Source organism: Mustela nivalis (assembly GCF_964662115.1).
Source record: "Mustela nivalis genome assembly, chromosome: 2".
In the NCBI taxonomy this organism is placed as follows: Eukaryota; Metazoa; Chordata; class Mammalia; order Carnivora; family Mustelidae; genus Mustela; species Mustela nivalis.
The window spans coordinates 122,540,800-122,566,917 of NC_139021.1; the positions used below are offsets into that span (position 1 = coordinate 122,540,800).

At 42.3% G+C, this 26,118-nt stretch overlaps 2 protein-coding genes and 1 long non-coding RNA gene across 5 annotated transcripts in view; 1 reads left to right on the forward strand and 2 right to left on the reverse strand.

Moving 5' to 3' along the window:
* Positions 1-1,628, reverse strand: part of SLC16A9 (solute carrier family 16 member 9) — a 54,903-nt gene extending 53,275 nt beyond the window's left edge. Inside the window, exon 1 of one of the 2 annotated variants that reach the window (XM_082721625.1) lies at positions 1,034-1,628. The gene's annotated coding sequence lies outside the window, so the exon portion shown is untranslated. The remainder of the gene's footprint in view (positions 1-1,033) is intronic. The other variant, XM_082721623.1, reaches the window with a different exon arrangement.
* Positions 1,629-3,680: 2,052 nt separating this feature from the next.
* LOC309860100 lies at positions 3,681-9,583 on the forward strand. The gene is made up of 3 exons (XR_014309149.1): positions 3,681-3,816; positions 4,835-4,877; positions 8,993-9,583. It is a non-coding gene; the product is annotated as an uncharacterized lncRNA (long non-coding RNA).
* A 7,625-nt stretch (positions 9,584-17,208) lies between these two features.
* MRLN (myoregulin) lies at positions 17,209-25,683 on the reverse strand. Of its 2 annotated transcripts, XM_082721629.1 has the most exons (3): positions 25,553-25,683; positions 18,933-19,043; positions 17,209-17,437 (listed from the first exon to the last, which is right to left on the reverse strand). In XM_082721629.1, the coding sequence occupies exon 3, from the start codon at positions 17,415-17,417 to the stop codon at positions 17,277-17,279; it is 141 nt and encodes a 46-aa protein (XP_082577755.1). In that variant the 5' UTR covers positions 17,418-17,437; positions 18,933-19,043; positions 25,553-25,683; the 3' UTR covers positions 17,209-17,276. The 2 variants fall into 2 exon arrangements, with proteins under 2 accessions (XP_082577755.1, XP_082577754.1); XM_082721628.1 differs by lacking the exon at positions 25,553-25,683 and having other exon boundaries at positions 18,933-19,153.
* Positions 25,684-26,118: the final 435 nt, after the last annotated feature.

Sequence of the window (26,118 nt, forward strand, 5' to 3'; positions counted from 1 at the left end):
CACAATTTGATGGAACAACTAAATATCCTACTGGGGGGAAGGAAGAATCCATCTGCGTTCTGAACTACTACCCAGATAATTGGAGATTTAAAAAAAAAAATACACCGAAACTAATTGTGACCCAGGAAATTGGTCCCCAAAATGTTATATGAAATAACTTATTGTTTAAGTATATTGTTTAGTGTAAATCCCCCCTAAACAGCCCGGATGGATTGACCTGTGCTGAATGAATTAGACCTGGCAACCAAAGAAGCATTGATTTGCTTTTGATGACCAAGTTTTTAAATGGTTTCAGCACTTTCCAGAGCCTCCGGCGCCGCGGACAGCTGAGCAGGTTACCCGCCGCGAACCACAGATGGAGCGGTAATCTCCAAGTCCTCCCAATTCCCGCGCGTGTCCGGGAGGCCGAGGTGCTGTGCCTCCCGCGGCGGTCGCCCGGACTGACCCGGTGGTGCTGAACCTGGCGCGGCGGCGTAGAAGCAGCTAGCCCCGCGCGCTGCCTCCCGCCCGCCCCCGCAAGCCCTGGAGTACCCGGGGGCCCCGGCCGCGACCCTCCCGAGGGCGGCAGCGTGCACCAGCGAGGTACCTGGAGTCCTCTCTGCTCTCTGAGAAAGAGGGGACCACCCGGTCGCATTGCCCCCCAAGCCCCTCTCTGCCACCAGCTGCTGTCTCGGGAGTTCTGAGCCGGACCTGAGCACGGTCCTTCCTCCAGGACCCCTTTCTTTCTATCTGTGTCTCCCTCTTCCACCTCCGCGCAAAATGCCCCCTGAGATTGCTGGGAAAACTTGCCCACCGCGGAGAAGCACCTTTCCATAGGGGCGGGTATGCAGGGCTGGGCACACGGAGGACGCTCAGCCCCCCGGTACACACCCTAAACCAGAAACCTGTTCCAAAGTGCTTGACCGCGGGTAACAGCGTCGCCGCCGCCGCCTCCCGCTCCGAGCCAGAGGAGTTTACTTCTCGCCTCTGGGAGGCGAGGCAGCGCGGGTGCCCGCCGAGCCTTGGCGCCCTCCCGCGAGCTCCAGCCCTTTACCTGGGTAGCGGCCTCGGCCGGGGCTCCGGGGCGCAGCTGCGGGCGCAGAGCCCCGGGCGAGCCGGGCGGGTGGTGAGGTGAGAAACGCGGCCGCTGCTCTCCCCTGCTGCTCGCGGCCTGAAGGAGGTATTTATCCGGGGGCCCGGGCCCGGCCCCGGCCCCTGCCGGAGTATTGGGCAATCGGTCCCGCTACGCGCGGCCCCGGGAGCCGCCACCCTCTGCCCCCGCCGAGCCCCGCGCCGGCGGCGGCCGCGTGCAGGGAGAGAGGGAGCCGGCCCCCTCCTCGGGGCTCCACCTTCTCTTCCTCCTCCTCCTACTCCTTCCCGGGAAGTTCTTCCCCGCAGTTTGCCCCCTGCCTCTTTCCTTTGCGGGGCACCCTGGCCAGTCTGAACCGGTTGTGACTGCGCGGGTGGCTGGGGGAAGGAGGAGGAGGCGGAGGAGATGGAGGCGGAAAAGCGGGCGGTAGGGGCGCTGCTCCTGCTCTCGCGGCTCCGGCCCCCGCCCGGCCCCGGGCCACCAGGGCCTCGGGAGAGCGGGGTACCGCCGGCCAGGCGTCCTATCGGTGCGCACACGCGCGCGCCCCCCCGCGCCTCCGCGCCCTTGCCGCCCACCGCGTGCCCGCACGGGCTAGCCAAAGACCCAGTGTATTTGCGGAAGCCGGGGTCTAGCCGAGATGAGGGCAAGCCGCCTCCGGTCTCCTAGTCTCCTGGGGCCGCTGGGCGCCCTCCTGGCCAGAGCTGTATACCCAGCTGGCAGCGATCCCAGAGAACCGGGCACCAGAACTTTGTGGAGTCGGTGCTCCTGGGCAGTGAGGAGTGAGGATGCCAAGTGCTGTCCTTTGTGACAGCTCCATGGGAAAGGAGGGCGACCCTGCAGTGCGCACGGCTGCTGGGAGAGAGGGTGCATCTAAGTACAGTTCCGTCTGTGGGGCAGGCGCACTGCATTAACAGTACACCTGTCTGTGGCTGAAAGGTAATGGTCATGGGAGCTGAACTGGATGTGTGCTGAATCCCCACAGAGAGGCACTGCAGCAGATGGGGGACAGTTCCTAAGTACCAGGGGCTCACTGGTGAGGGGAACCCCTAAATTGATAGGTGCTTTCGGTGTATACATTTTTCTGGGAAAAAGCACCATGCCTTCCACCAGCTTCTCAAAGAGGCCTAGGGCCACTATTCATTACCGAGGTGAGGGTTCTCCTTATACCCCGAAGCCTCTGGTTCTGACCTAGGCCAAGACTCCACACTTTGCAAAGGTTTCTTTTCTGAAATCGAGATTAAGCTGCCTCACCTTCCTGAGCCTCTCTTTTCTCATCTTGGCTGCATGGTACGGTCTCCCCGAAATGAGAGCTCCAAAAATCCTGAGGACCCTGACAGCACATATCCAGTTTTCTTACTGATAGGAAAACAGTGGTTCATCCCCTTTGCGCCCCACCATTCCTTTTGGACCCAATTTACTGACTTTCAGGTTATGAGGAAGAGAATGGCCAGTGCTAGTTGATACAGGGTGTTTTGTTTTGTCCTAAGAGGGCGGAAGATGGGGGGCAGGGAATGAAGTAACCGTGAGAATGAGAGGGGGGTGGCCCCAGGAATGGTTCTGGAAGGGAACACAGAGAGGTGATGCTGTTAATAAGATCATAAACATATTCCTGAGAAGGAGAGAAGATAGAATAAGGACTTCTCACTATGTTCTACTTTTGAGTTGGTTTTGGTTACTCAATGGTTCACTTTATAAGAATGTATTGACCTGCACATTGATCGCATGTGTCCTTTTCTCCATATGTTTTGATAAAAGATATTTTAGAAAGTTTTATCTTTGATTCAAATATCTTCTAACCACCAAAAAAAGTGTCATCTTGGTAGTTAGTTGGTTGAAGAAATCCATGTATATAAAATTATATTTTGAGGACAAGGAAAAATATTTGTGTTCTTGAAAATATTTGTTCACCAGTTGGTTTCTGAAGGTGCCTGTCCCTGTTCTCATCTCCACCAAGTTTTCCCAGAATTTTTTTTCCCTAAGATTTAATCCTTTATTTCTAGAGAGAACAAGCCCCAGCAGGAGGGGCAGAGGGAGAGAATTCCAAGCAGACCCCGTGCTGAGCATGGAGCCCCATGCAGGGCTTGATCCCAAGACCCTGAGATCACCACCTGAGTCGAAACCAAGATGTGGTCACTTAGCCAGACTGCACTCTCCAGGGGCCCCTCCCAGATTTTTTTAAAGGAGAGTGTATGACCAGTACTCCCATGTCTGCTCAGGCCAGTCCATACCTATCAAGTAAGAACTGAAAATGAGCTCATTCTTACACACGGGAGCATGGTCCCAACTTTAGTGTAAGACTGGATCCCAAAGACTGGGTCCAAAACTCGCATGGCTGGGGGCCCAGGCTTCTACTGCAATGAACAGAGTGGGCAGAAGAAGCCCAGAGGACTTCAGGAGTTAGGAAGGTGGCTCTGGGAGCAGTGGATGCTGGCTTAGGGAATTGCTGCCATTACTAGAATGTAAGAATTGCCCCTACCCGCTTGTGAAGGTTCATTGTTCAGTCACACCTCAGCAGAGCAATTAGACATGCAAGAGAGCTCAGAAATCTAGCCCAACCCTGACACTTTACCCATGAGTGGAATTTGACCCAGAGAAGCTGGGGATGTTCTGATCTCACATGCTCCCACACTGCTCTCACAGTGCAGAGGAAGTGGAGAGCAGGTTGGCAAAGACAAGACCAAAACCACCTCCTTATCATCCAGAATTTTCGTCCCCATTGACTGGAAGAAGCAAGATTTGCTAGTGAGGTAAGGGTCAGATGAGTTTCAGTATTCTGGCTTTATAGCTGTGTGCAGGCCTTGCCCTTCGGGCCTCTCTTCGGCCCAGAAGCATATGTACTTGCAAGACAGAGTAAGAGAAAAAGACAGGTCATCAAATAAGCTGGATTTAATAAAACTCCCTTGGGAAGAAAAAAAACCTGAATGTGCATTTAAAGAAAAATTGATATAAAGGCAGTACCCTGGACTGAGAAGTTGGTCCTTTGTCTTGCATTATTATTATTGTTTGGAGCACTTATTAAGAAGTTGGTGATTTGTGAGACAGCCTAAGGCCCACCCCCCACGTAGACCATTTGCTGATTTAATCATTTAGAGAAAAGACAGAGAAATTAACCCAAAATTGCCGTGCAGACCTCACACCAGCCAGGAAGCCAGAAATGCGGAGGGTGGATGGACGCATCAGGGGTCAGGGGAGGGTGGGACACTTGCACAACACCTGAGTCATCCGTCCAGAGCCTGCCCAGCTGAGCAGCCTTTCTTTCCTGACTTACTACAGCAGGACATGCTTCTCTTCTTTTGTACATGCTGCTCTTCCCCTGTTTATGAATGATGGCATAGCTACATAGACACTACATTTGAAAATAATAATAAAGAAAATAGAGTTTTTTATAGCAGTTAGCTCTGATATAGAGATCATTCTATGAATTCCATTTCATTCACTCACACTCTAACAGACAAAAGATGAAAAACAAAACTAGAAGTGGATAAGCCATTCTCTCACATACTTACAGAGATTTGTTTTTAAAGACACATTTTCAAATGTTAAAAATGACCTTAAAAAACATACTGCATCATATTTTTACTTGTAATTCTCCAAAATATTGTTTCTTCTTTTTCTTGCCTTTACTTTCTTCCCATTATTGGGCTCAAATGGTTTTTAATCTTAGGGAAGGGATAAAGAGGGATGAATGCTGTTCTTTGAGTGCCTGGTAATTGCCAAGAACTATGCAATCTCATAGAGTTACGTATTGCTATCTTTGTTTTACAGGTGAGAAAACTGGAATTCAGAAGCTGAGTTACTGGCTTGGTTGGTAAGTGATGAAGTAGGACTCAGGCCCTGGTCTGGCTGGTTATTAAACCTGTGCCTTTCCCACTCTACCTTATGAAAATGATCCAAGGCTGGTAAGAGCTAACATTGTGGACCGTCAGCTCACTAAACTCACTACAATCCACAGTGGACCGAAGTACGCGCTATTATAATCATCCACGTTGGCTGCTAATGAAAATGAACCAGAGAGAAGTTAAATAATTTGCCTCTAATCACACAGTGAATGACAGTAGGGCTGGAGTTTTAATCTAGGCATCCATGCTCTGAACCACTACTCTCTATCTTCATGGAAGTGGAAATCTGAAATGTAAAACTACATAGAATGTGTGTCCTTCTCTGTGTGTGTGTACACATATATACACTTTCCACTCAACATCCTTCTGACCTGCTTTGCATGGTTTCAAGGCCATAAAAAAAATTACATTTTTATATGTACCAGTTTCCAGAGCACCCAGTTTATATCCACATATGGGACTCCAGACATCTATGATGTACTCATTGTTTGCACAGGGCAACAATAAAATCCTGAAGGCAGGTACCTGGTCTGTCCTGTTCATCACTGCTCCCTAGGGCACAGTGACAGCAGTAGAGAAGCACTTTGCTTAATGAACTTTTGCTGATGAGTGAGTGGCCAAATGAGCCGTGAATGCATGAATACATGCTCAAACTGTTGGTGGCTTTTTTGCTGCAACAGTGCCCGTATTCTGCCAAGCTCTATTCTATTACTTTTTTTAACTGAAGAACGATCGACATGCAATATTATGTTAGTTTCAGGTGTACAACATAATGATTCAGTATTTACATACAAGTATGAGAGGGTCACCATAATAAGTCGTTACCATCTGTCACTATATGAAGTTGTTACAATATTGTAACAACTATACTGTACCTTAAATCTCCATGTCTTATTTATTTTATAACTGGAAGATTGTACCTCTGAACCCCCTTCACCGATTTCATCCACCACCTCCCTCCCCTCTGGCAACCATCAGTTTGTTCTCTGGATCTATGAGTCTGTTACTGTTTTATTATTTTTTTTTGTCTGTTTTGTTTTTAGATTCTACATGTAAGTGAAGTCATATGGTATTTGTTTTTTTCTTATAACTTCTTTCACTTAGCATGCTACCCTCTAGTTTCTTCCATATGGTCGCAAATGGCAAGACCTCATTCTTTTTTATGGCTTGGTAATATTCCATTGTGTATATACTTGCCACATCTTCTTGATCCATTCACCTACTGATGGACACTTAGGTTACTGCTATATCTTGGCTATTGTAAATAATACTGTGGTGAACACAGGGATATCCATAGATAGATATTTCTTTTCAAATTAGAGTTTCCATTTTATAGATGGGAAACTAAGGCCCCATGAGGTTCAGTGAACTCCCAAAGTCAGAAGGCAACAAAGCAGCAGAGATGGAAGCAGACAGGCAGCGGGAATGCAGAGGCCACGCTTGTGAGATGAGACTGTATGGTTTCTGCCTTTCTCCTGTTCACAGCACTAGCTCAAGATCCAGCACCGCGCTTGTGCGTAGGAGAGTCTCCAGAACTGTACTGAAGGAGGGAAGGAGAGAACTCCCTCATGTGTCCGGGACAGTTTCAGACTATTTCTCACATTTTCATTGACTCACAGAATCGTGTCTGTGACAAATTCAGGTTGTATGATTTATGATGTAATCTTATTGGATAATAGATCACCAGAAAAGGCTTTAATCCCAAAGGCAGGCTGTCAGGTTCAAATGTACCAATGAATTCAATGTCTTTTTTTGAAAACACAGGTGGAATTGATTAATGTTGTTTTAAAATAAACCTAAGGCCACTGAACTGAACCTTTTTGTGAAACAGAGCCTATTTTGTTCATGGGGTTCTGCCTTGGTATCTGACTTACGTGCTGTGTGTTTCAGACAGCCGGGAACAATGTTTCCGCCCCCAGGTGGGAAGTTTTAGTCTTCCCTTCCTCACCACATGATGGAGGTGAGAATGCCTGACCTCTACTCTGTGCACAGGGTCTATGTGGTCCAAGACCATGGACAATCCAACCAGTTTACCACATGGTCTCAGTGAGTAAACATTCGGGGTTTGGGGGTTTGAAAAATGGTCACCTCTTTTGACTTGTTGAGCCTGATTTCAAACATGGTAGCTAACCTATGAAACTCAAAGTTATAAAGAAAAAAATACACCCTTGAGGGACGAAAGTGTACAGTCAACCAAGTTCTGTAAGAGTTTGGGCATAGGCGGGAAAAGTGCGAGTGGGATCAGCCCAACAGCACGAGCAGACTGTTCCCACCACCCCAGGCGTGCTCACGTGGGAAGGTGTGCTCGGCTCTCGCCCTCCTACCCACACCCTGGACAGCTTCTTCAACTTTCCATCTGAGTACTTGGCAGTTGTTCCAAACCACAGGCAAAACAGCCAACTGTACAGCTGAAATGTGCTTGAAATCCTCTGCTTTATTTTAAAGGTGTGAATCCTGTTTTCTACTCAATAGCCATAAATGTTTTAATATCATAACAATATTTAATATTTACAATAATCTATTTATGGCAACTTACCTATGTTCCATTAATGGTGTTTAATATTCATTTTAAAATTGAATAATTGAACATTTAATATTAATAATTAAATATAAAAATAGTTCACATTTTTAAGCGATTTATACATAAGAGTGTATTAGTCAAGATCCAGGCAGGAAACAGAAGACATCTCAGATAATTAAGTGAAGGAATCTTAAGGGAAATAATTTTAGCACTGTGGGCAGGGTTAAAGGCATAAACAAGAGGCATCCAAAGACCAGACAGTGGGACGTGATTGCTGCTGCTGGGCCTTAAGTAACAAAGAGAAGACCTAGTGTTACCAGTACCTAGGAAAGCAGAGCTTGCAAAGGATGGATCCCACCCCCTGACACCCCCCCCCCCACCACCAAAGGGAGCTGGAATTGAGAGGAGACATAGTCTGAGTGTCAGAGACAAAGTGCCAAGACGAGTGTGGAGAGAATACCCCTGCCTCTCTCTGCTTGCACACCTCTCGATGGTGTTCACCATTGGCCAAAGCCAAGGTGAAGCCATGCACCAAGAACCCCACAAGTGGTCAGCCTCCTGGGTCCAGAGCAGGACAAAGAAGGGCAGAAACTGAATTGAATGGGAGAAACTGGCAAATGGAGATGACCAGAACTACTAGGGGCTGTGCTAAGCACTTAAGAATATTATTTCCCCTATTTTATAGATGGAAAAAAAGAAGTAGTGAAGTTTAAATCCAGACTGTCTAACTCTGGCATTCTGTGCTCTTAACTGCTACACTCTTTAACTAAGCTGTATTTAAAATAATGTTTTAAAATTACTATCTAGTTTAAAAAAAAAAAAAGCTTAACAGTAAAACAAATGCTATTTGTTGTAAGACTTAGTGATCACCACCCTTATTCTGATAAATTTATCTTAATCTCATCAGCAATTTACCTGATGGTTAGTCTCTTGCAATTTATGTCGATTCTATGATCTACAACTTGCAACCTGTTTTCTGAAATCTGTTGTCCATAACACAAAACCTCATGCATGAACTACAAAATATATTGTCAATTCTTATTTATTCTTATTTACTCACTCATCAAAAATTCTTAATCATTTATTTTGCGCCAGGCATTTCACAAAACAAAGGGTCCTACTATCTAGGAGGGAATACTGACAGGTAAATAGTAAGGAGAATGTGCTAAGGACCTCCGTTAAGGTACCCATGCTGCATTAAGGGAACACAGAAACAGAAACACAGCTTGGGTAGAGAAGGAGGCATCCCAAGACAAAGGTAAGAGCATTTAAAAGGTCTTTACGTTTACAAAGTCTTAATGGCATGAAAGCTTCTTCTGTTAAGGACTACACTGAGAACTACAGTGGATAATTACAAAGGATTAAGGGTAAGCATATTTGTGGGAAGTAGAAAGTAAACAGCAACAGAGCTTTTAACTGCAAGCAGTAGTTCCCATCTCTTGGCAGGATTGCATAAATGGAGAACCCAAGTGGACATGAGTCCACTTAGAGATCTAGTTGGCAGGGACTCATAGTCTCATCAGCAAATGAATGGGCTCTGACTATTTTCTCCCTCCTTGCCAGATTCCATTCAAGATTCAGAGTTCCAGAGGAAAGGTAAAACGGACATTGGCTTGGGCAAGATAACCATCTCTCAACTAGGGGCACATGGAGAAGCACTCCATGGAGTACCCACAGCAGAAGATTCTCCAAAAGCAAATTGGATTGCTGACTAGCCAAAACACAACAAATGTCTTCTCCAATGGGTTAGACCATGCGAGTTCTTGTCTCCATATGAAGGCTTTATCTGGGAAATAAAGAGGAAGCACTGAAGGATTCTAAACAGAAGGGTGACATGGTTAGATTTGTGTTTCAACATGATCAATCTTTGAAACCACCGAAGGGTAGACTGAGAGAGAGAGACTAGTTAGGAGGCTGATTAAACAGTTGAGGAAAAAAACTTAGGAAGTTGTAAAACCTATGAGATTATGAAAGGATAAGGGGACCAATTTGAGAGATTAAGAAGTACCACATGAGGATTGGTAAAAGGAAAGGCTATTGTGGCCTCCAGTTTTCCCCTAAGAGCTTTATAGGGAATTGTTGGAAAATTAGGGACACTAATAGGAAAATAAAGGGACACCCTGAAAGACCCTCATGTAATAGGCCAAATTTCAAATATTATATTCATTGCTCCAATAAAACATGAAAAGTTTCCCAAAACTCCAGATCTAAAATATGTCTCTGAGATTTATTTTGCCATTTGAAATGGTACAAAATTCTTTGATCAGATTCAAGTTTTCTAATTCTTGGTTTGGATAATGTGGTCAAAGATAGCTTTGTAACCTTGATGAGGTTCCTTATCCTTCCTGTGCCTGTTCCCTCATCTGAAAATGAGTAGAATAATCTCATATGGTAGTTAGCCTTAAAACCAAGAAGACTTGAATCTTTCCTCTGGTGTCGACATGGGTCTATGCTCTGTCAACTATGGTCTTAATGAACTCAAGGGCTGAATCCTGGCTTAGGTGTAATTCTTGGAAAGGCTGTTAGGTGAACTTTTCTTTGGCTGGCCAAGATTATTTTTCAACAGATTCTTTAGCCAATAGTGTTACAATATACCACCAGATAAGCCAAGAAATTAATATTGCTGTGGGGTGAATAAAGAAACACCTATTGGAATTCTCGTCATGCTGACAACGCTGCAGTAGATCTGACTCCCTATGTGCAGCCCAAATAGTATATGTTGGAGAAAGTAAGCTAATGAATATCAAAAGCCAAAAATTCAATCTGCGAAGGGTCTGCTTATGGAAAATGAACTATAGGAATCATTTATAGAGCGCCTGTGTGGCTCAGTCATTAAGCATCTGCCTTCAGCTCAGGTTGTCATCCCAGGGTCCTGGGATCAAGCCCCACCTCGAGCTTCCTGCTCAGTGGGGAGTCTGCTTCTCCCTTTGCTCTTCCTCCCTGCCCATGATCACTGTCTTTCTCCTACGATCTATCTCTCAAATAAATAAATAAAACCTTAAAAAAAAAAAAAGAATCAATTACACTACAGAGTATTCCTCCAACCACATAACTAATAAAGTGAACCTTCTGAAGTTGAAAGCAGAGAGGAACTATCCAACACCTAGAACATGCCTGGCTTAGAGTAGGTATCCAATGAATAGTAAGTAATCAAATAAATCTAGCCTCCGTCAGTGAAGAAGTATCTCATGCTAACTTGGGTTTTTTTTAACTGGACCTAAAGTACTTAAAGGAAATGTCAGGAATTTTTTATGTAATTAATTTTTGAAATGAAATGGATAATAAGGAACACAGATAACATGTTGTGATTGCAGATAGCATAAAATAGAGATTTAAAGAAATTTATTAAAGGTTTCAAAACTCAAATCTAGAGGAAAGGGCAGATGCTTTCATCTTTAGCCCTTATTTCATGATCCACCTATTTAATATTTGAAATCCTAAGGATTATCAAGGTAACAAAAATGTTCTCTAGGGGCACATGGATGGCTCAGTTGGTTAAGCCTCTGACTCTTGATTTTGGTTCAGGTCATGATCTCAAAGTCATGGAATTGAGCCTGATGCTTTGAATTATCTCCCCCTCCCTCCCCTCCACCCCACTCACACTCTTTCCCTCAAATAGAATTAAAAAATAAATAAATAAAATTTAAAAAATATATATATATATACATATATATGTATAAGTATATATATCTTTTAAATGTTCTTTCTGTCCCTAGAGATCAAAAGAAAACCTTTTCAAAAACTTAGATGTGGGGCAGCTCCTCTGTGAAATAGTCTGGCAGTTCCTCAAAAGTTTAAAATTTAAAAAAAGTTTAAAAGTAGAGTCATCATACAACCCAGTAATTCCACGAACTGGTAAATATCCAAAATAAATGAAAACATATGCTTTCACACACAAAAGAATGTATACATGAGTGTTCCTAAAAGTACCATTCATCATTGCCAAAAAATGGAAATAATCCAAACGTCCATCAACTGATGAGTAGGTAACTAAATGGTGATGTATCCATGTAATGGATGACCATAAAGAAGCCAATACAAAATATTATATATTGGATGATTCTAGTTCTATTAAATGCCCAGAAGAGGAGATCTATAGAGACAGAGAGTGGGTCAGTAGTTGCCTGGGGCTGCTGGGGGAGGGGTCATTGGGAGCAGCTGGGAATAACTACTGATGGGTGCTCGTGGGGTTTCTCTTTAGGGTGGTGAACATGTTCTAAAATTAATTGTGCTGATGGTTACTCAGCTCGGTAAATATACTAAAAATGACGGAACTGTATGGTATATGAATTATAATAATAAAGCTGTTATTTAAAAAACCACAGCAGATACAATTTTTGCTCTGCATGTGGTTTTTAAAAAGCTGTCCTAAAAACATGACTTTTAAAGTTAACGAGTCAAGCAATGAAGCTCCCTCACATTGCAACAAGTTAGGGGCCAGTTATGGTCAGCCTGGAGTAACCATGGAAAAATCACAATCTTCAGAGAGGGTCGGTTGTCTGCTCAATATTTATTGAGAGTGTGCCAATACAAAGGACACAGAACATGAGCTATGCTCACGTTCTTTCTCCAGTTTGCCATGAGAAAGTTTCAGTAACCATCCAGGTTATGCAACAAATATTAAAGAAGTCATATAGAAGCTGATTTTTATCAATGCTAAAAAAAACTCTCCCTACTTGTTCACTGATCTGTAGTCACACTGGCCTTCGTAATGTTTTTGCTGAGCTCAGCCTACCTCAGGGCCTTTGTACATACTGTTCTCTGTACCTGAAGTCCTAACGCTCAGGCTGCTCATCAGTCGAGGCTCTGCTCCAATGTTGCTTTCTTGGGAAACATTTCTTAGATCCTCTGAGCTAAAGTAGTCTTATCCCACATAAACTCTCTCTTTCATTGCTTTGTTTTATTTCCTTCACAGCATTTAGAACTATCCAAAATTCTCATGACTTTATCAGCCTGTTGTCTGCCTCCCCCATCAGAAGGCAAGCTCTGCGAGGACAGAACCTGTAATCTTGCCCCGTGCCTACAGCACTACCAGACAGGCAATGAGTGCTTGTTAAATATTTATTGAGCAAATGATCTCCATAGTGCAAGTTATAATCAACTTCGTAAACAACACCCAAAGGTCAGTCTCTGTGCCTTGAGATCACACCAGTCGAGGGACACTGACCATCCAGAGAACAGTCTGTAGCTAGCTCCTGGCTGAAAGGGCAGATGCCCAGGCTGGAAACCCCATTGGCCCTCAAGGACTTCCCGTGCTCTCTCACTAATCTCTCACCATCATTCCCGGTCGGAAGGCAGAGCACACTCAAGGGGCCTTTCCTGTAGGTTTATAAATAAGTCTGTGCTCATGGCTGATCCCAGACTGGCCTACATGGCAACACGCCCTCAGTTTGCTCAGTTAGTAGGACTGCTCCCCGTCAGGTTAGCAAATAACCATCGCGCAGAGAGCAGCCCAGAACAAAAACCTGTTCTGCGTCCTCACACAAACACCACATGTTGAAGATTCTCTCCCAAACCTCGGTCCCAGTCTCTACGGCAGTAGTCCACCCCGGTCCTACCCTGAAGCGCTAACTCAGAGGGGCTACCTGGCTTATTGTTTTTTGTAAGTCATTTCAGTCAAGTAAACACTGAAGTTAATGCGTAAACTGTAGAATGCTTATCACTCAAAAGATGCTAGTACTAAGCCCAGGCAATTGGCACATTTACCAAGGTGTCCCTTGTGAGTTCTTTGGGGACAGATTGCTCAAAATAGTATTTGAGATTTTTCAATTATTAAGAAATTGACATGAAATAATTTTATAGACACAACTTCTATTTCTTTGTGTACCGAATGCAGCACAATAATCCAAGACTTCCTTTTTATAAAGACTGACTTCATATTTGATAACATGCAGCAATGGGACTCAATGACCAGAGAGTACATATGCCCTTTTATTATAGACAGAAGCCTTAGAAAGACCAGCGCCCGTAAGGTGAATAGTCATCACATTGCAAGGTGTCACAATACAATAGGTTATATGCGACAGGTTGCCTCCCTCAGCGTAGGATTAGACTGCTTCATTTAGTGCAAACTTCTTGCCCTTCCAAGCAAAAAGCCAGTGAGGAAATTAACCTCTATGACTTGATGTGAAGATAACTGCATGGTCAAGAACAGGGTTCTGGAGGCAGATCATTTTGCATCGAGGGTCTGGGTTCTCTCACTTTCAGCGGTGTGACCACCGTCAGGATGTCCTGTGCGAACTTGGCCATCGTACTTAATTCCTCTGAGCTGGCATCTCTTCATCTGCAGAGTGGAAATACCTCATAGATCTCTCAGTACAAATTAAATTGCATAATGTATGCAAAACATTTAGCACAGCCCATTCCAACTTCAGGTTTTGCCATTGATGAGTTAGGAGGATTCTAGCAAGTAACTTCTGACCTCTCTCCTGAAGTTCTCCAAGGACTGCAGAACTGGGAAGGGTGCAAGGGCACTTGAGTTGATACCGAGATTATGAAATTGACAGCGTGTAGACAGAGCTCAGGCATGGCCAGACGATTCATACATATTAGTGGCAAGTTAAAAAAAAAAAAAAAAAAAACATCACCCAGTTCAGCTGGAGGGTTGACTATAACAGTGCCTGTGGATGTTAAGTTCTACGAAACTCCACAGAAATTCATCCAAGAAAACACACGTTACCTAATCCGGGCTGCAGACCTGCATCCGTGCAGTGGATATGGTTGCCATTTAGAAGAACAATCCATTTCCAGTTCTCCTAAAAGGAGTCATGGGTCCCTTACCTCCCAGAGCTATTCCTGTTTTCTTGATGTTTATGACGTCTTAGATTTATATAACTGTTTTCTGTAACGCATTTCTGTGTGTTTCCATTCAGTTCGTTTAAAATTCACAATATTTCTACGTGTTCTGCAAAGCAGGTAGTATTTATACCATTTTCGGTATTTCTTCATTCTGTTCATTCTGTTCCATTTTAATGCAGGAGGAGTATGAGACCCAGAGAGGTTAAGCAATTTGCCCAGAGGTCACGTTATCTGTCCACTAGCCAGACAGTAGGAACAATTAGTCCAGTAAGCTTTCTTCCACGTAAGTGTTTCTCCAACTGTAGCATGCATATGAATCACTAGGGATCTGGTTACAGTGCAGCTTCTGAATTCAGTAGGTCTGCGGGGAAGCTAGGGTTCTGCATGTCTAACAGGATCCCGGGACTCTGCTGCTGGAGAACGTCCTCCACAACACCACACCCTCCCAGGCATATTCTGTCTACTACTCACCCCATGGCAATTGAACCCTTTGGGTATCCATTCACCTCCACCTCCACTGGACTTTGAGCTCCCTGGGAGCAGGAAAAGTATGCTTTGTTCACTACTTTGCCCAGGTTATTCAATACCATGCCTGGCAAAAAGGAACTGAATGAGTATTTTTGAAGAGTGAAAAAAAAAATATATATATATATATTTCTGATTATAAAGCCAGGACTCTACTTATTGCAAGAAGATATTTACCAGTGTTTCTTTGTTGTCGCAAGTCATACTGTACCTAGCGGTAATTGCCAGGTCCCAAAATAACATCCCCAAAGGAGGCCTGCACTGTCAACAGGGTTAGACCTATACCTCGCCCAGAACTCTGCTGGGCCCAGTGGCAAACAGTCACACTCGCAGGGAATGGGTTAATGTGAGGTCATTCTGAGAGCAAGGGGGGCATGTAGGACAGGCGGTTGACTGAGACCCACTAACATTCAGCTTGAAGGAAGCCAAGTCACCTGTGCTTCTCCCTGAGGATGCTGATAACACCAGTCTGTCACAGTTTTCTGTTTTCCATACACCAAGAACTATGCTAAGCGTTTTGCATGCTCATTTCATCCTCTCTAAAAACCTGGGACACAGGTACTTGTTTTATAGGTCAGGGAGGAAAGACGCAGGGTTATTAAACTGTAGGAGGCATAGCCCAGATTTGGACACACGTAATCTGGCTTCATAGTCAGTGCTTCTAACCACACTGTCTACTGCCTGGAAGCAGACAGGGTGGAAGAAAAACAATTTCTAGAAGATGGAGTGACTTTGCTCTCCTGTCAGTAACCTGATAATATAGGTCCCAACAAATCCCAAATACAGGGAAGTGGGGAGAAACCTGTTATACATCAACAGGACGTGACATTTTTTTTTTTTTAAGATTTTATTTATTTATTTGAGAGAGAATGAGTGAGAGAGAGCATGAGAGAGGAGAAGGTCAGAGGGAGAAGCAGACTCCTCAAGGTGCTGGGAGCTCGATGCGGGACTCGATCCTGGAAGTCCGGGCTCATAACCTGAGCCCAAGGCAGTCGCTCAACCAACTGAGCCACCCAGGCACCCAGGACGTGACTCTTCTATCCAAAAGGAAGGGTGTGAATGTATAGTGTAGAAAAAGTAGGATTTTCTGTTACAGCAAGTGTGCAAGGAGTTTGACTCTGCTTGGCTTATGGTTAAATACACAACACCACTGAAAGGTTAAGTAAGAGTCAGTTAAGTAATAAGTCTCAAAGGTCCCAGATTCCTTTCACACTTCATTAGGCTTCTTATGAAAGCTTGTGTTAATGACTGGGCCAAATCTGAGAAAATGGTCATCACATGGAGGAAATCAGAATTTGGTGAAGCATGTGTGTCCAATGTAAAAAGTCAGAAAGTCTAAAGGACAGAGTGACCTTTGCTTTTCAGAAGCTTAAAAAGCAGAAGTTCAACAGTTATATTTTAACACTGTCAGAAAATGAGGAAATCAAGAAAACAAGTAAAGAGAATGCATTGTCAAGCAGGGTAATTGATGTCTCTTTCATAAAAGATTTTTAAATGCAGAATGAGAAAATAGTGGTGATATAAAAGTACAGCCCTAAGGAGCACCTGGGTGGCTCAATAGGGTAAAGCCTCTAAAGCAAGGAGCCTGCTTCCCCCTCTCTCTCAGCCTGCCTCTCTCTCTGCCTACTTGTGATCTCTTTTTGCCAAATAAATAAATAAAATCTTAAAAAAAAAAAATACAACCCTAAAGACTTAACTAAAACATTGTGAGAAGAAGCTGAGCTCTGCAGATTGGTTTTTAATCACACTCGTCTTCTTATTTACCTTTGGATTGCGAAGGCCCAAGACCTGGTTCTGGTCACTTCCTCGTTTTGGTCTCACGCTAGCATATTTCTCCCCAACATCCCATTTTTCCTTCTGTAAAATGAGGGCAACAAAGCTGTCTCCTAGAATTTTGTGAGCCTTACATTAAATGACATACGGGGAGCCTTTAGACCCAAATAGAAAATCGACACGTTGCTCCTGTTTTCTCTCCTCTCTTGTAACTTCTGTTTTCTTAAAAGAATCTCTTTACGGTATTTCTGTTCCTAACTTTAAGTTCTTGTTGATAGAAACATAAAATTGTCCAGGGTTTGGAAAAACATACCTACCTCCACACAGATGAGATAAGTGTATAAGAAAATGAGTATAACTTACTGGCATATCGTATGGAAAGATTGTCATATGTTAAGCTTGGTGTGTTAAAAATAGAACCATATAAAATTTCACATAGTTATGCATCCTGAAAAAAAATCACCCATACTTACACTTATAAATTTTAGTCAATATACCAAATTACAATCATATTAAAAAGTCAAGAAGTTTTATAAGTCAGTAGTGTAGATTTCTAGGGAAAAAAAACATGAATTTTTATAATGTTTTATAAACCTTAAGGTACTAAGCAATACACGGTATTGTTTTGATTGTAATGTCCTTTTGGCTTCTAGAATATTAGCAAATTAAAATCACTCAAAAAATTAAACTACAAATTTTATTCAGTGGAATTAATGTGAAATTTACATGTGAAGCAAGGGAATTCAGTTCTTTAGGAAGTTATAATGACATATATAATAGACATAAAGTCAACAAAGATAACAAACAAAATTTTTAGAAGTCTTCCAAGAATTTCATCTTCTGGACTTGCAGAAATAGTAGTAGACATTAATATCCAGTTTTTACACATCATATCCAGAATGCTCTTGCTCCCTGATGGGGGAAAAGAGAAAAGTATCCTGAAATAAATGTATTTATAATCCTGATTTTTTAACTTCAGTGGAATAGCTGCACTGTAAAAAATAGTGATGAGGGAACATCTGTACACATCTGTAACCTACCAATAAACTAAAATACTTTTCCCCCTAATTAATTAAAATATTTTCTACCCACTCATTTTGACCACTTTATGTCATAATCAGACATTTTTCTACATGTCAAATATGCCTTTCTTTCTAAAAAAGGACAGCTTGGGGCACTTGGGTGGCTCAGTCGGTTAAGCTTCTGCCTTAGCCTCAGGTCATGATCCTGGGGTCCTGGGATTGAGCCCTGCATAGGGCTCCCTGCTCAGCAGGGAGTCTGCTTCTTTCTCTGCCGGCTGATCCCCCTGTTTGTGTGCTCTTGCTCTATCTCTCTTTGCCAAATAAATGTACAAAATCTTAAAAAAAAAAAAAAAAGGAAGAAAAAGAAATAGTTCAAGGGACTAGCAGAATGGCCATTCTCTTGTCATGTTATCATGTAATTAGTTTTGTATGAAATCTTATCTACAAAGTTATTTACCATCATTTCTACTGGCATCAGTGAAATTGCCATTCTTCCCACCTATATGGGTGGCATCACCAGGAAATGAGAATTAGAAGACACAGAAAAAGGCAGGTGACAAAATGTTTTTTTAATTAAGCAACAATTTTTCATTGTCCTGATCTTTCCTCAAGATCCTCTCTCTCATTATTTTGGTCACTTAACAAGATATCAAACATTTAATTTCCTCCACATTTCTGTGTTAATCAGATAGTTTTTACAAACAACAGCAATTTCAAAAAATATTACGGAATTTTAAAAGGTATTAATGTGAGTTCAGCACACTGTTGGAACATTTTACCAAATGAACGCCTGTCAGGGAGGGCGTTTAGAACCGTTCTGAATTCCTTTTTCAGGAATGCAAGGTCAAATAAATCAAGCAGTTTTCAAAGACTTGCCTCAGAGTTCCTTTTATACACTCAAAAGGAGTGTCAATACTTTTTAAAAGTGGCAATGTTGGAGTAGAAGAATACTTTTTGCTATTTTCACTCAAAAACCAAAAAGGCAGGTTGAGTTGTAAGAGAGAGGACTAGACGAGGTTTCTACGGTATTGTCTTCTCCCATTTCAGCAATCTGGTTTAAGTTCTGTAATAACTAGCCCCGATCCTGGAGGAGGGAATGACATGCCCCAAACTACGCAGCAGTCACTGGCAAAGTAAACACCTAGAATTTCCCTGACATCCAAAGATTCCTTTCACCTATGTTTCAGAAGCAATGGGTGAGAAGAATATACGAGTTTGTAAAGTGATTTTTTCATTCCTATGGCCTCCAGCTTGTGTTTCTTTCATCTGTGCTCTGAAGGACACTTTTACTTTCCTCCAACAACAGCAAGAGACTGAGATAGGAAGTTTGGAAAAGACCAGGTAGCGGGTGGGGACTGATGAGTGAGTAGAAACCCATTTCTCACCTGACTTGATCCCAGGTAATGGTAGATAACCCCACTCCTGGGGTTCACTCCGCAAGCTCTTGCTTGAACAAAGTGCATTCAACGCAGGTGGTCTCTTAGCAACCTTGGTCCCTGTGTCAAAGCACATTGAAAGGTTTTAGTAGATAGTGAGGTAGTGTACAAAGTAGAGGGGCAGGGAGCCTGCTTGGAGAAACTTCTAAAAGAAGTCAGGAAGATGTCAAAGGTCAGACTTCGGAAAATATGACACTTTAATTTTAATTTATCACAGATTTGTGCAGCTAAACAGTAAAACTTTAACAGAAAGGTTAAGCTGAATTTTAAGGTTTTCCTGGCAGGGAAAACATTCACTGTATCTTTTAAACATTTCTCTGATTAAACATTTCTCTCTCTGAGAAATGTTTAAAGATATATACATTTGCAACTAGTAAGTAAATTCTAAAGACCTAATTCCCATTACAGTGATTATAGATAATAAAACTGTATTATAACATTAAACTTGCTAAAAGACTAGGTTTTAATTGTTTTCAACACAAGAAGAGATGATAATTATGTGGTATGATATAGGTATTGGCTAATACTACTACAGCAATCATACTGTACAACACAACCAAAAAATTCCCTAAGAGTTGTTTTAAATATAATTGCTTCAATACCTTCTATGACAATGAACAAAATGCCACTGTCTACATAAGACCATAGTTCATGTGACTGTATGTCTGCTATAAATTCTATAAGTTTTAGGACTTTGTACCACTTTTATGAACAAATTAGAAAGTGCAGGAGTAAATTTATTACAAAAGACCAGGCTACAAAATTAAGGCACCAATGGAAGATTATTTATCCAATAAAATGATGGTTATTATAACTACAAAATAATAAAAACACTACTTAGAAAATTATGTTTAGGGGCACCTGGGTGGCTCAGCAGACTGAGGCTCTGCCTTCGGCTCAAGTCATGATCTCAGGGTCCTGGGATTGAGCCCCGCGTCAGGCTCTCTGCTCAGCAGGGAGCCTGCTTCCCCCTCTGTCTCTCCCTGCCGCTCTGCCTGCTTGTGATCTCTCTCTCTCTGTGTTAAATAAATAAATAAAATCTTAAAAAAAGAAAAGAAAATTATGTTTAATATTTAAATATGATTGAAACCCATACCTTATGACCACCCATACACTCCAAAGTACATACGAGATACATGAATATCCGCGTTAGGGCACCCACTGTTCATCATACTCTCCACTCAGCAACAACCCACAGGACCATTAGCAGATAAACAGATAAATTCATAGAACGGAATACTGCACAATAATGAACATTAAGCTATAGCTACATACAAAAGCAGGGGTAAATTTTATGATCATAATATCAAAGTCTTAGAAAGCAAGGCCCCAAAAGGGCTCCTGGCTTGGCACAGTTGGGTAAAACGTCCAACTCCCGGTTTTGGCTCAGGTCATAATCTCAGGGTCACGAGATCGTGCCCCACCTCAGGCTCTGCACACAGTATGGAGTCTGCTTGAGATTCTCTCTCTCTGCCCCTCCCACTGCACACACTCTCTCTCTCTCTCAAATAAATAATAAATCTTTTTTAAAGAGTGCACAATTAAGGGGTGCATATGTGAATGGCAGCTGTGTAGGAGGTAAATTTATCAAGGAAAGCAAGGGATTGGCTACCATGTCAGGATGGGTGACTTCAGTGAGGGTTAAGGGAAGAGATAAGTGGGATGAGGAGCTCCCAACACTGTTTAAGTTCCCGTCCTGGGCAGTGGTTGCACTGGCAATCACTTTTTTTTTTTAAGAGTTTTTTCATTCATTTGACAGAGATCACAAGTAGGCAGAGAGGCAGGCAGAGAGAGGGAGGAAGCAGACTCCCCGCTGAGAGCCCGATGTGGGGCTCGAACCCAGGTCCCCAGGACCATGACCTGAGCTGAAGGCAGAGGCTTTAATCCACTGAGCCACCCAGGTGCCCCACACTGGCAATCACTTTTTAACCATTTGTTAAACTGTACTGTAAGTTTTATGCACTTTTCTGTATGTATATTAAACTCCACAATGGAACTACGGGTGGGTGGTGGAGAAAGGAAAGAAAAGAACACTAAGAAATACCTACAAATGATCACAGTGGTCAATTTTGGAAGGAAGGACAGTATGTGATTTTTTTCTCCTTCTGTTTCCATTTCTCCCATTTTCATTTAAAGGGGCATTGCTTGCTTATATAACTTTGGAAAATAGTTTCAAAACTGCCAGTCTTCTTCTTTCTTCATATATATAACAGTAACATATACTAATTTTATTTTGTGAAACTGATCATTTAAGCAAGTATGAACTCGGGAAAATTAGATTTATCCATGAAACATTTTAATTGAAAACATATCAGTACAAATGATGTTTTCAATTAAAATGTTTCACTGATAAACTTAACTTTCCTTGAGTTCATTGTAAGTCTTTTTTGCTAAAGAACATGTTCTTGTCTCATCCAAAACACTCATGATCAATGGGAATATGGGTGGTTCCTGTTTAGCTCTTCTGCTTGATGGTAGATCTGCTTTTAGATCTCAGTCACTGGAAGGACACAGACTTGTATCATCACAAGCTTACTAATGTGCTCAGATTTTACTGTGGATTAAAATTATGAGTGTCACTGCACCTTAATTTATGTTTTGTCTAATTCTTACATGGCTAGAAGCTTTGTAATCAGGTGTTTTTTTCTTTGGGATTGGAGGGACATTCTTTTGGGGGGAAAGCTATTTAGCAACAGCAATACTCAGAGCAAAAAAATTCCTAGTGTTTTTTATTGGGTACAACATGCATCACAAATTTCAGGGGCACCTGGGTGGTTCAATGGGTTAAAGCCTCTGCCTTCAGCTCGGGTCATGATCCCAAGATCCTGGGACTCTCTGCTCAGCGGAGAGCCTGCTTCCTCCTCTCCCTCTCTCTCTTTCTCTCTGCCTGCCTTTCTGCCTACTAGTGATCTCAGTCTGTCAAATAAATAAAATCTTTAAAAAAAAACAAATTTCAAATAAATTTGGACACTTTTAAGAGTATGATAGACCATATTGAGTGTGACTATTTCAAGACCACAGGCTTATCTTGAATATAGTATTTAAAAGTCATAACTAAAATAATCTCCAATTTCTAATCTAAGACATCCCCGATTATTTTGGACCTTTGTGTAGAAATTTCAGAAGATTGCGAATAATTTATCATCTTATTCACAATGCTTCTACCTACCTTTCTTTTCCCTATTTCAGAAGGTACTGGGAATCAAATTATTATTTTATAGACTGTTGTACTGCAAATACTCTCATCTGTTTTTTAAAATTTGTATTTATTTTATCTTTTGACTCCAGAAAGAGTCCAAATAATCTAATTCAAAGTGACCTGTTCATTGTTTATCAGTGGTTGAAAAGTGGTATCCCCCAAAGTTGGACAAATAGAAAGTAGCAATAAACTTTGGTCTCTGGGAATGGAATTTCACTGTATGCCCTGTTTTTCCTCCTGCCATCAGCTTGTAGGTTCTTGCCTTTTTTTTTTTTTTTTTAAGATTTTATTTATTTATTTGACAGAGAGAGAGACAACAAGAGAATGAACACAAGCAGGGGGAGTGGGAGAAGGAGAATCAAGCTTCCCACCGAGCAGGGAGCCCCATGTGGGGCTCGATCCCGACCCCTGGATCATGACCTGAGCCTAAGGCAAACACTTAACGACTGAACCACCCTGGTGGCCCTAGGCTCTTGCCTTTAAAACCTTCATGAATTTGTTTTTATATAAAATGAGGCTTCTCAAATCAACTCTGACTTCTGCAACCATAAGAAGAGTGGATTTGCTAAATGGCTTGCACCTCACCCCCCCAAGTAAGACCTCACCATTTTCTCAATTTCTCTTAACCTCTACTATTTCCCCTTACTGGGCATGGATTCTTGGTCGAGACGAAGAACAGAACATACTTTGGAAAGTCTCTTTTCAGTCAAAAGAAAAACAATTTTCATTGGATTCAAGTTTATAGTCTTAAACTCTTGAGTCATAGTTCAAAAATATTTTCTTTTTTGACAAGAATTTGTTCATCCTACTCCTGTTTCCATCAGTATCTAATGGTCAAAATAATACTGAGCAAAGTTGCCTAAAGACACATGTTGAAAATGACACATAATTGAAATCTGTCCATTTTTACCTTTAGGTCACTCCAGTAGAGTACAGTAATTCCCATTTATTGAGGAGCCAGCCTGTGGCAGGCCGTGGCGACACGCCATGAGAACATAGCGCAACTACCCAGAGCCACTCAGTATTCTGCGCTGGGTCCTAGATTCTCCTAGCCCAGGGCTCCAAATGGCACCATCTTTCAAATACATAGATTTATTAATGTTTTCAAACAAGAAGTTACTTTTGAAAAGATCTGTTTTACAATGGAAATTGACCATACTGAAGTGGAAATACCTGCATGTAATTATTAACGGCCACTCTTCCTCTTCAGCCCCAACTCCTTTCTGTGTATGTGAACTGTTGATCAAATAATGCTATATACTGTCTTGCAATGGCCCTTCTGGGAGAGAGAACCCAGAATCTGCTGGAAAATCTCTACAACAGTCAGCTGTCCATTCACTCACATCAAAATAGCCTGCTCTTTGTGAATGGGACAGTCACAGACCACCAGTATGACCTTACTCTAGCAGCCAGGTTTGCTGAAAGTACAGGTTTTAAAACATATTTATTAGCTTTTTATTTGCAATTTTTTTTAAAGATTTATTTATTTATTTGACAGAGAGAGATTACAAGTAGGCAGAGAGGCAGGCAGAGAGAGAGAGGAGGAAGCAGGCTCCCTGCTGAGCAGAGAGCCCGATGCGGGACTCGATCCTAGGACCCTGAGATCATGACCTGAGCCGAAGGCAGTGGCTTAACCCACTGAGCCACCCAGGCGCCCCTTTATTTGCAATTTTATTCTGGTTTATTATTACCTTGTTTTTGATCCACTTATCAACCTTTGACTGATAGGTTTTTTTTTCCCCCTTGACCTCCTTAACCTTAACTAGACAAAGAAATAACAAGAATGTTTTCTGCACATGATGGTTGAGCGATGGGTGTAGAATCAGACTGATAGAGTTTCCCTCAGATCTGTTACTTAACATGAAACCTTAGACGATCCCTCTGTGCCTTCATTAGCCCTTCTAGAAAATGGGGATGAAAATAAAGTACCTATTTCTTAGGGCAGTATGAGCATGAAATGAGATGATTCTTGTGCCTGGCAAGTACACATCATAAGCAATGGTAAATATTATTGTAATTATAATCTAGCATATTACCTCCTAGAGGGTATCCTTGAATGAGTCATTCTTCTCGGGCTCTCTTTAAACACCTAAACACACGGAACTGTCACACACCTTTGAAACCCAATGGTACCTCCTCTGTGATCTATCCTGACTTCCTCGGGCAGAACTGAAGCCAGCTTGTCTCTCCCACATTTCAACTCACTACACCCCATTATGATTATTGGTTTGCGTATAGCACTGCGTAGACTGCGATGAGGATGGCTTTACCCACCCTGGATCCCAGTGCCTCACAGTATCTGACACCAATCCATTTTCAACAAATATTGATTTAATAGCTGCATGTAAAGTAGAAGTGTTTTCAGAAGACTGGAAGGCCATTTGGTTTAAATGACAATTGCAACAAGAAAAACATATGTATTAAGTCTACCTTTTCTAGCCAATATTTGAAAAGCATCCAAAATCCCAAAGTTGGATGCTTTCTACATGGAAAATGTCTCTTTTCAAGTTTATGTTTAATAAAATTACTTTTAGACACTTCGGAAATCATAGGGGAGTTATATCTCGTTGGTGGTTTTGCTTCTGTATTTATGTTTTATTTGTAATTAGGGAACCGAGTCTAGTTGCTAGAAGGCAACTAAAATTTGACAGCAGCCATAGGGGATTTTAGGATAGGAACATCCTGTTAGGATGGCTACCGTTTCTATGGCATCATGGAGATTTGTCCCCTGGGGTCTCTAGAAATGGCCACTGGTTGTGGCAGGGCAGGAGACCTTCAAATTTGAGTCATTTAGAAGTTAACCAAAAACTCAGACCTATTCAACAGTATTGTGCGTTACATAAGCTTCTAAAATTTGAGTTCAAATTGCATTTTTTGAACTAGCTAAGCCTCCCTTAGATTCTGCCCAAAGCCAAATTATGTGAGAAAGGAAATTTAACACACATCTGAAAAATTAATTCATCAATGATACGAGTCTTGTATGAGAGAAATGTTGTTGAATGAGAATCATAATAAATGGCATATGGCTTTGCACTTAAATGACTGTGGCATGATCATTGTACCTTGTTTCCTGCTTGAGATAGGATTTCAAAGAGATTTTTCTCTTTCCAGCTAAGAAAAACAATAGCAGTGAAAGGTCTGAAATATGACAGAAATGCTGGCTCTGGAAAAGGTATTTGCGATTTTGACACTTCCCATCGGACCAACGAGGCCCAGAGAAGGACAGGAATTCCAGAGACTTGTCTGAGGCTCCTCCACAGCTACTGTCTTTCACAAAGACCATCACGATGGCCTTAGCCATGTTTTGACATTTGAGATAAATCATTTCTGCATTTCACTCGCCTATTTGGAGACCCTCTACCTTCCTCACCTCCCAACTTCTCCGATTCCGGCCAGGGTCAGACGAGCGAGTCCAAAACCAAGGAAGTTGCAAGCGAAGACTGGAGCACTTTTGGCAGGTCTCAACTTGACAAAGTAGACTTCCGCTGAGGACAAAACCCTCTTGGTCACAGATGTTCGGTCAGCAAAGTGCAGCGAGGAGAGAATATAGGTTTTAGAGCCAGACCAAACTGGTTTTAGATCCTGGTTCTAGGTGGTATAACCCTGTAGCCTCAGACCCTGCCCTTAACCTCACCTGCTACTCAGAGACGCTATAGGTCTTGCAGGGGATTGAAAGGATTTTATTCGTCACTATCATTAGGAAAAGCCTATGAATGCTTTGATTGTCATCACGTAAAGCCCGATACCATGAGTAATTAGCACTCCCATTTCCTTAGTTCTAGAAACTGAAGAGCAGAGAGGTTAAATAAACCACTTCACATCACACACCAGGGATAAACCGGGATCTGAATGAAGGTCTGTCTGACCCCACAGACTTTGCTGCTGCCGCTGTATCTCAGGATCAGGAAGAAGGGAAGCCAGGAGCCCAGCATGCTG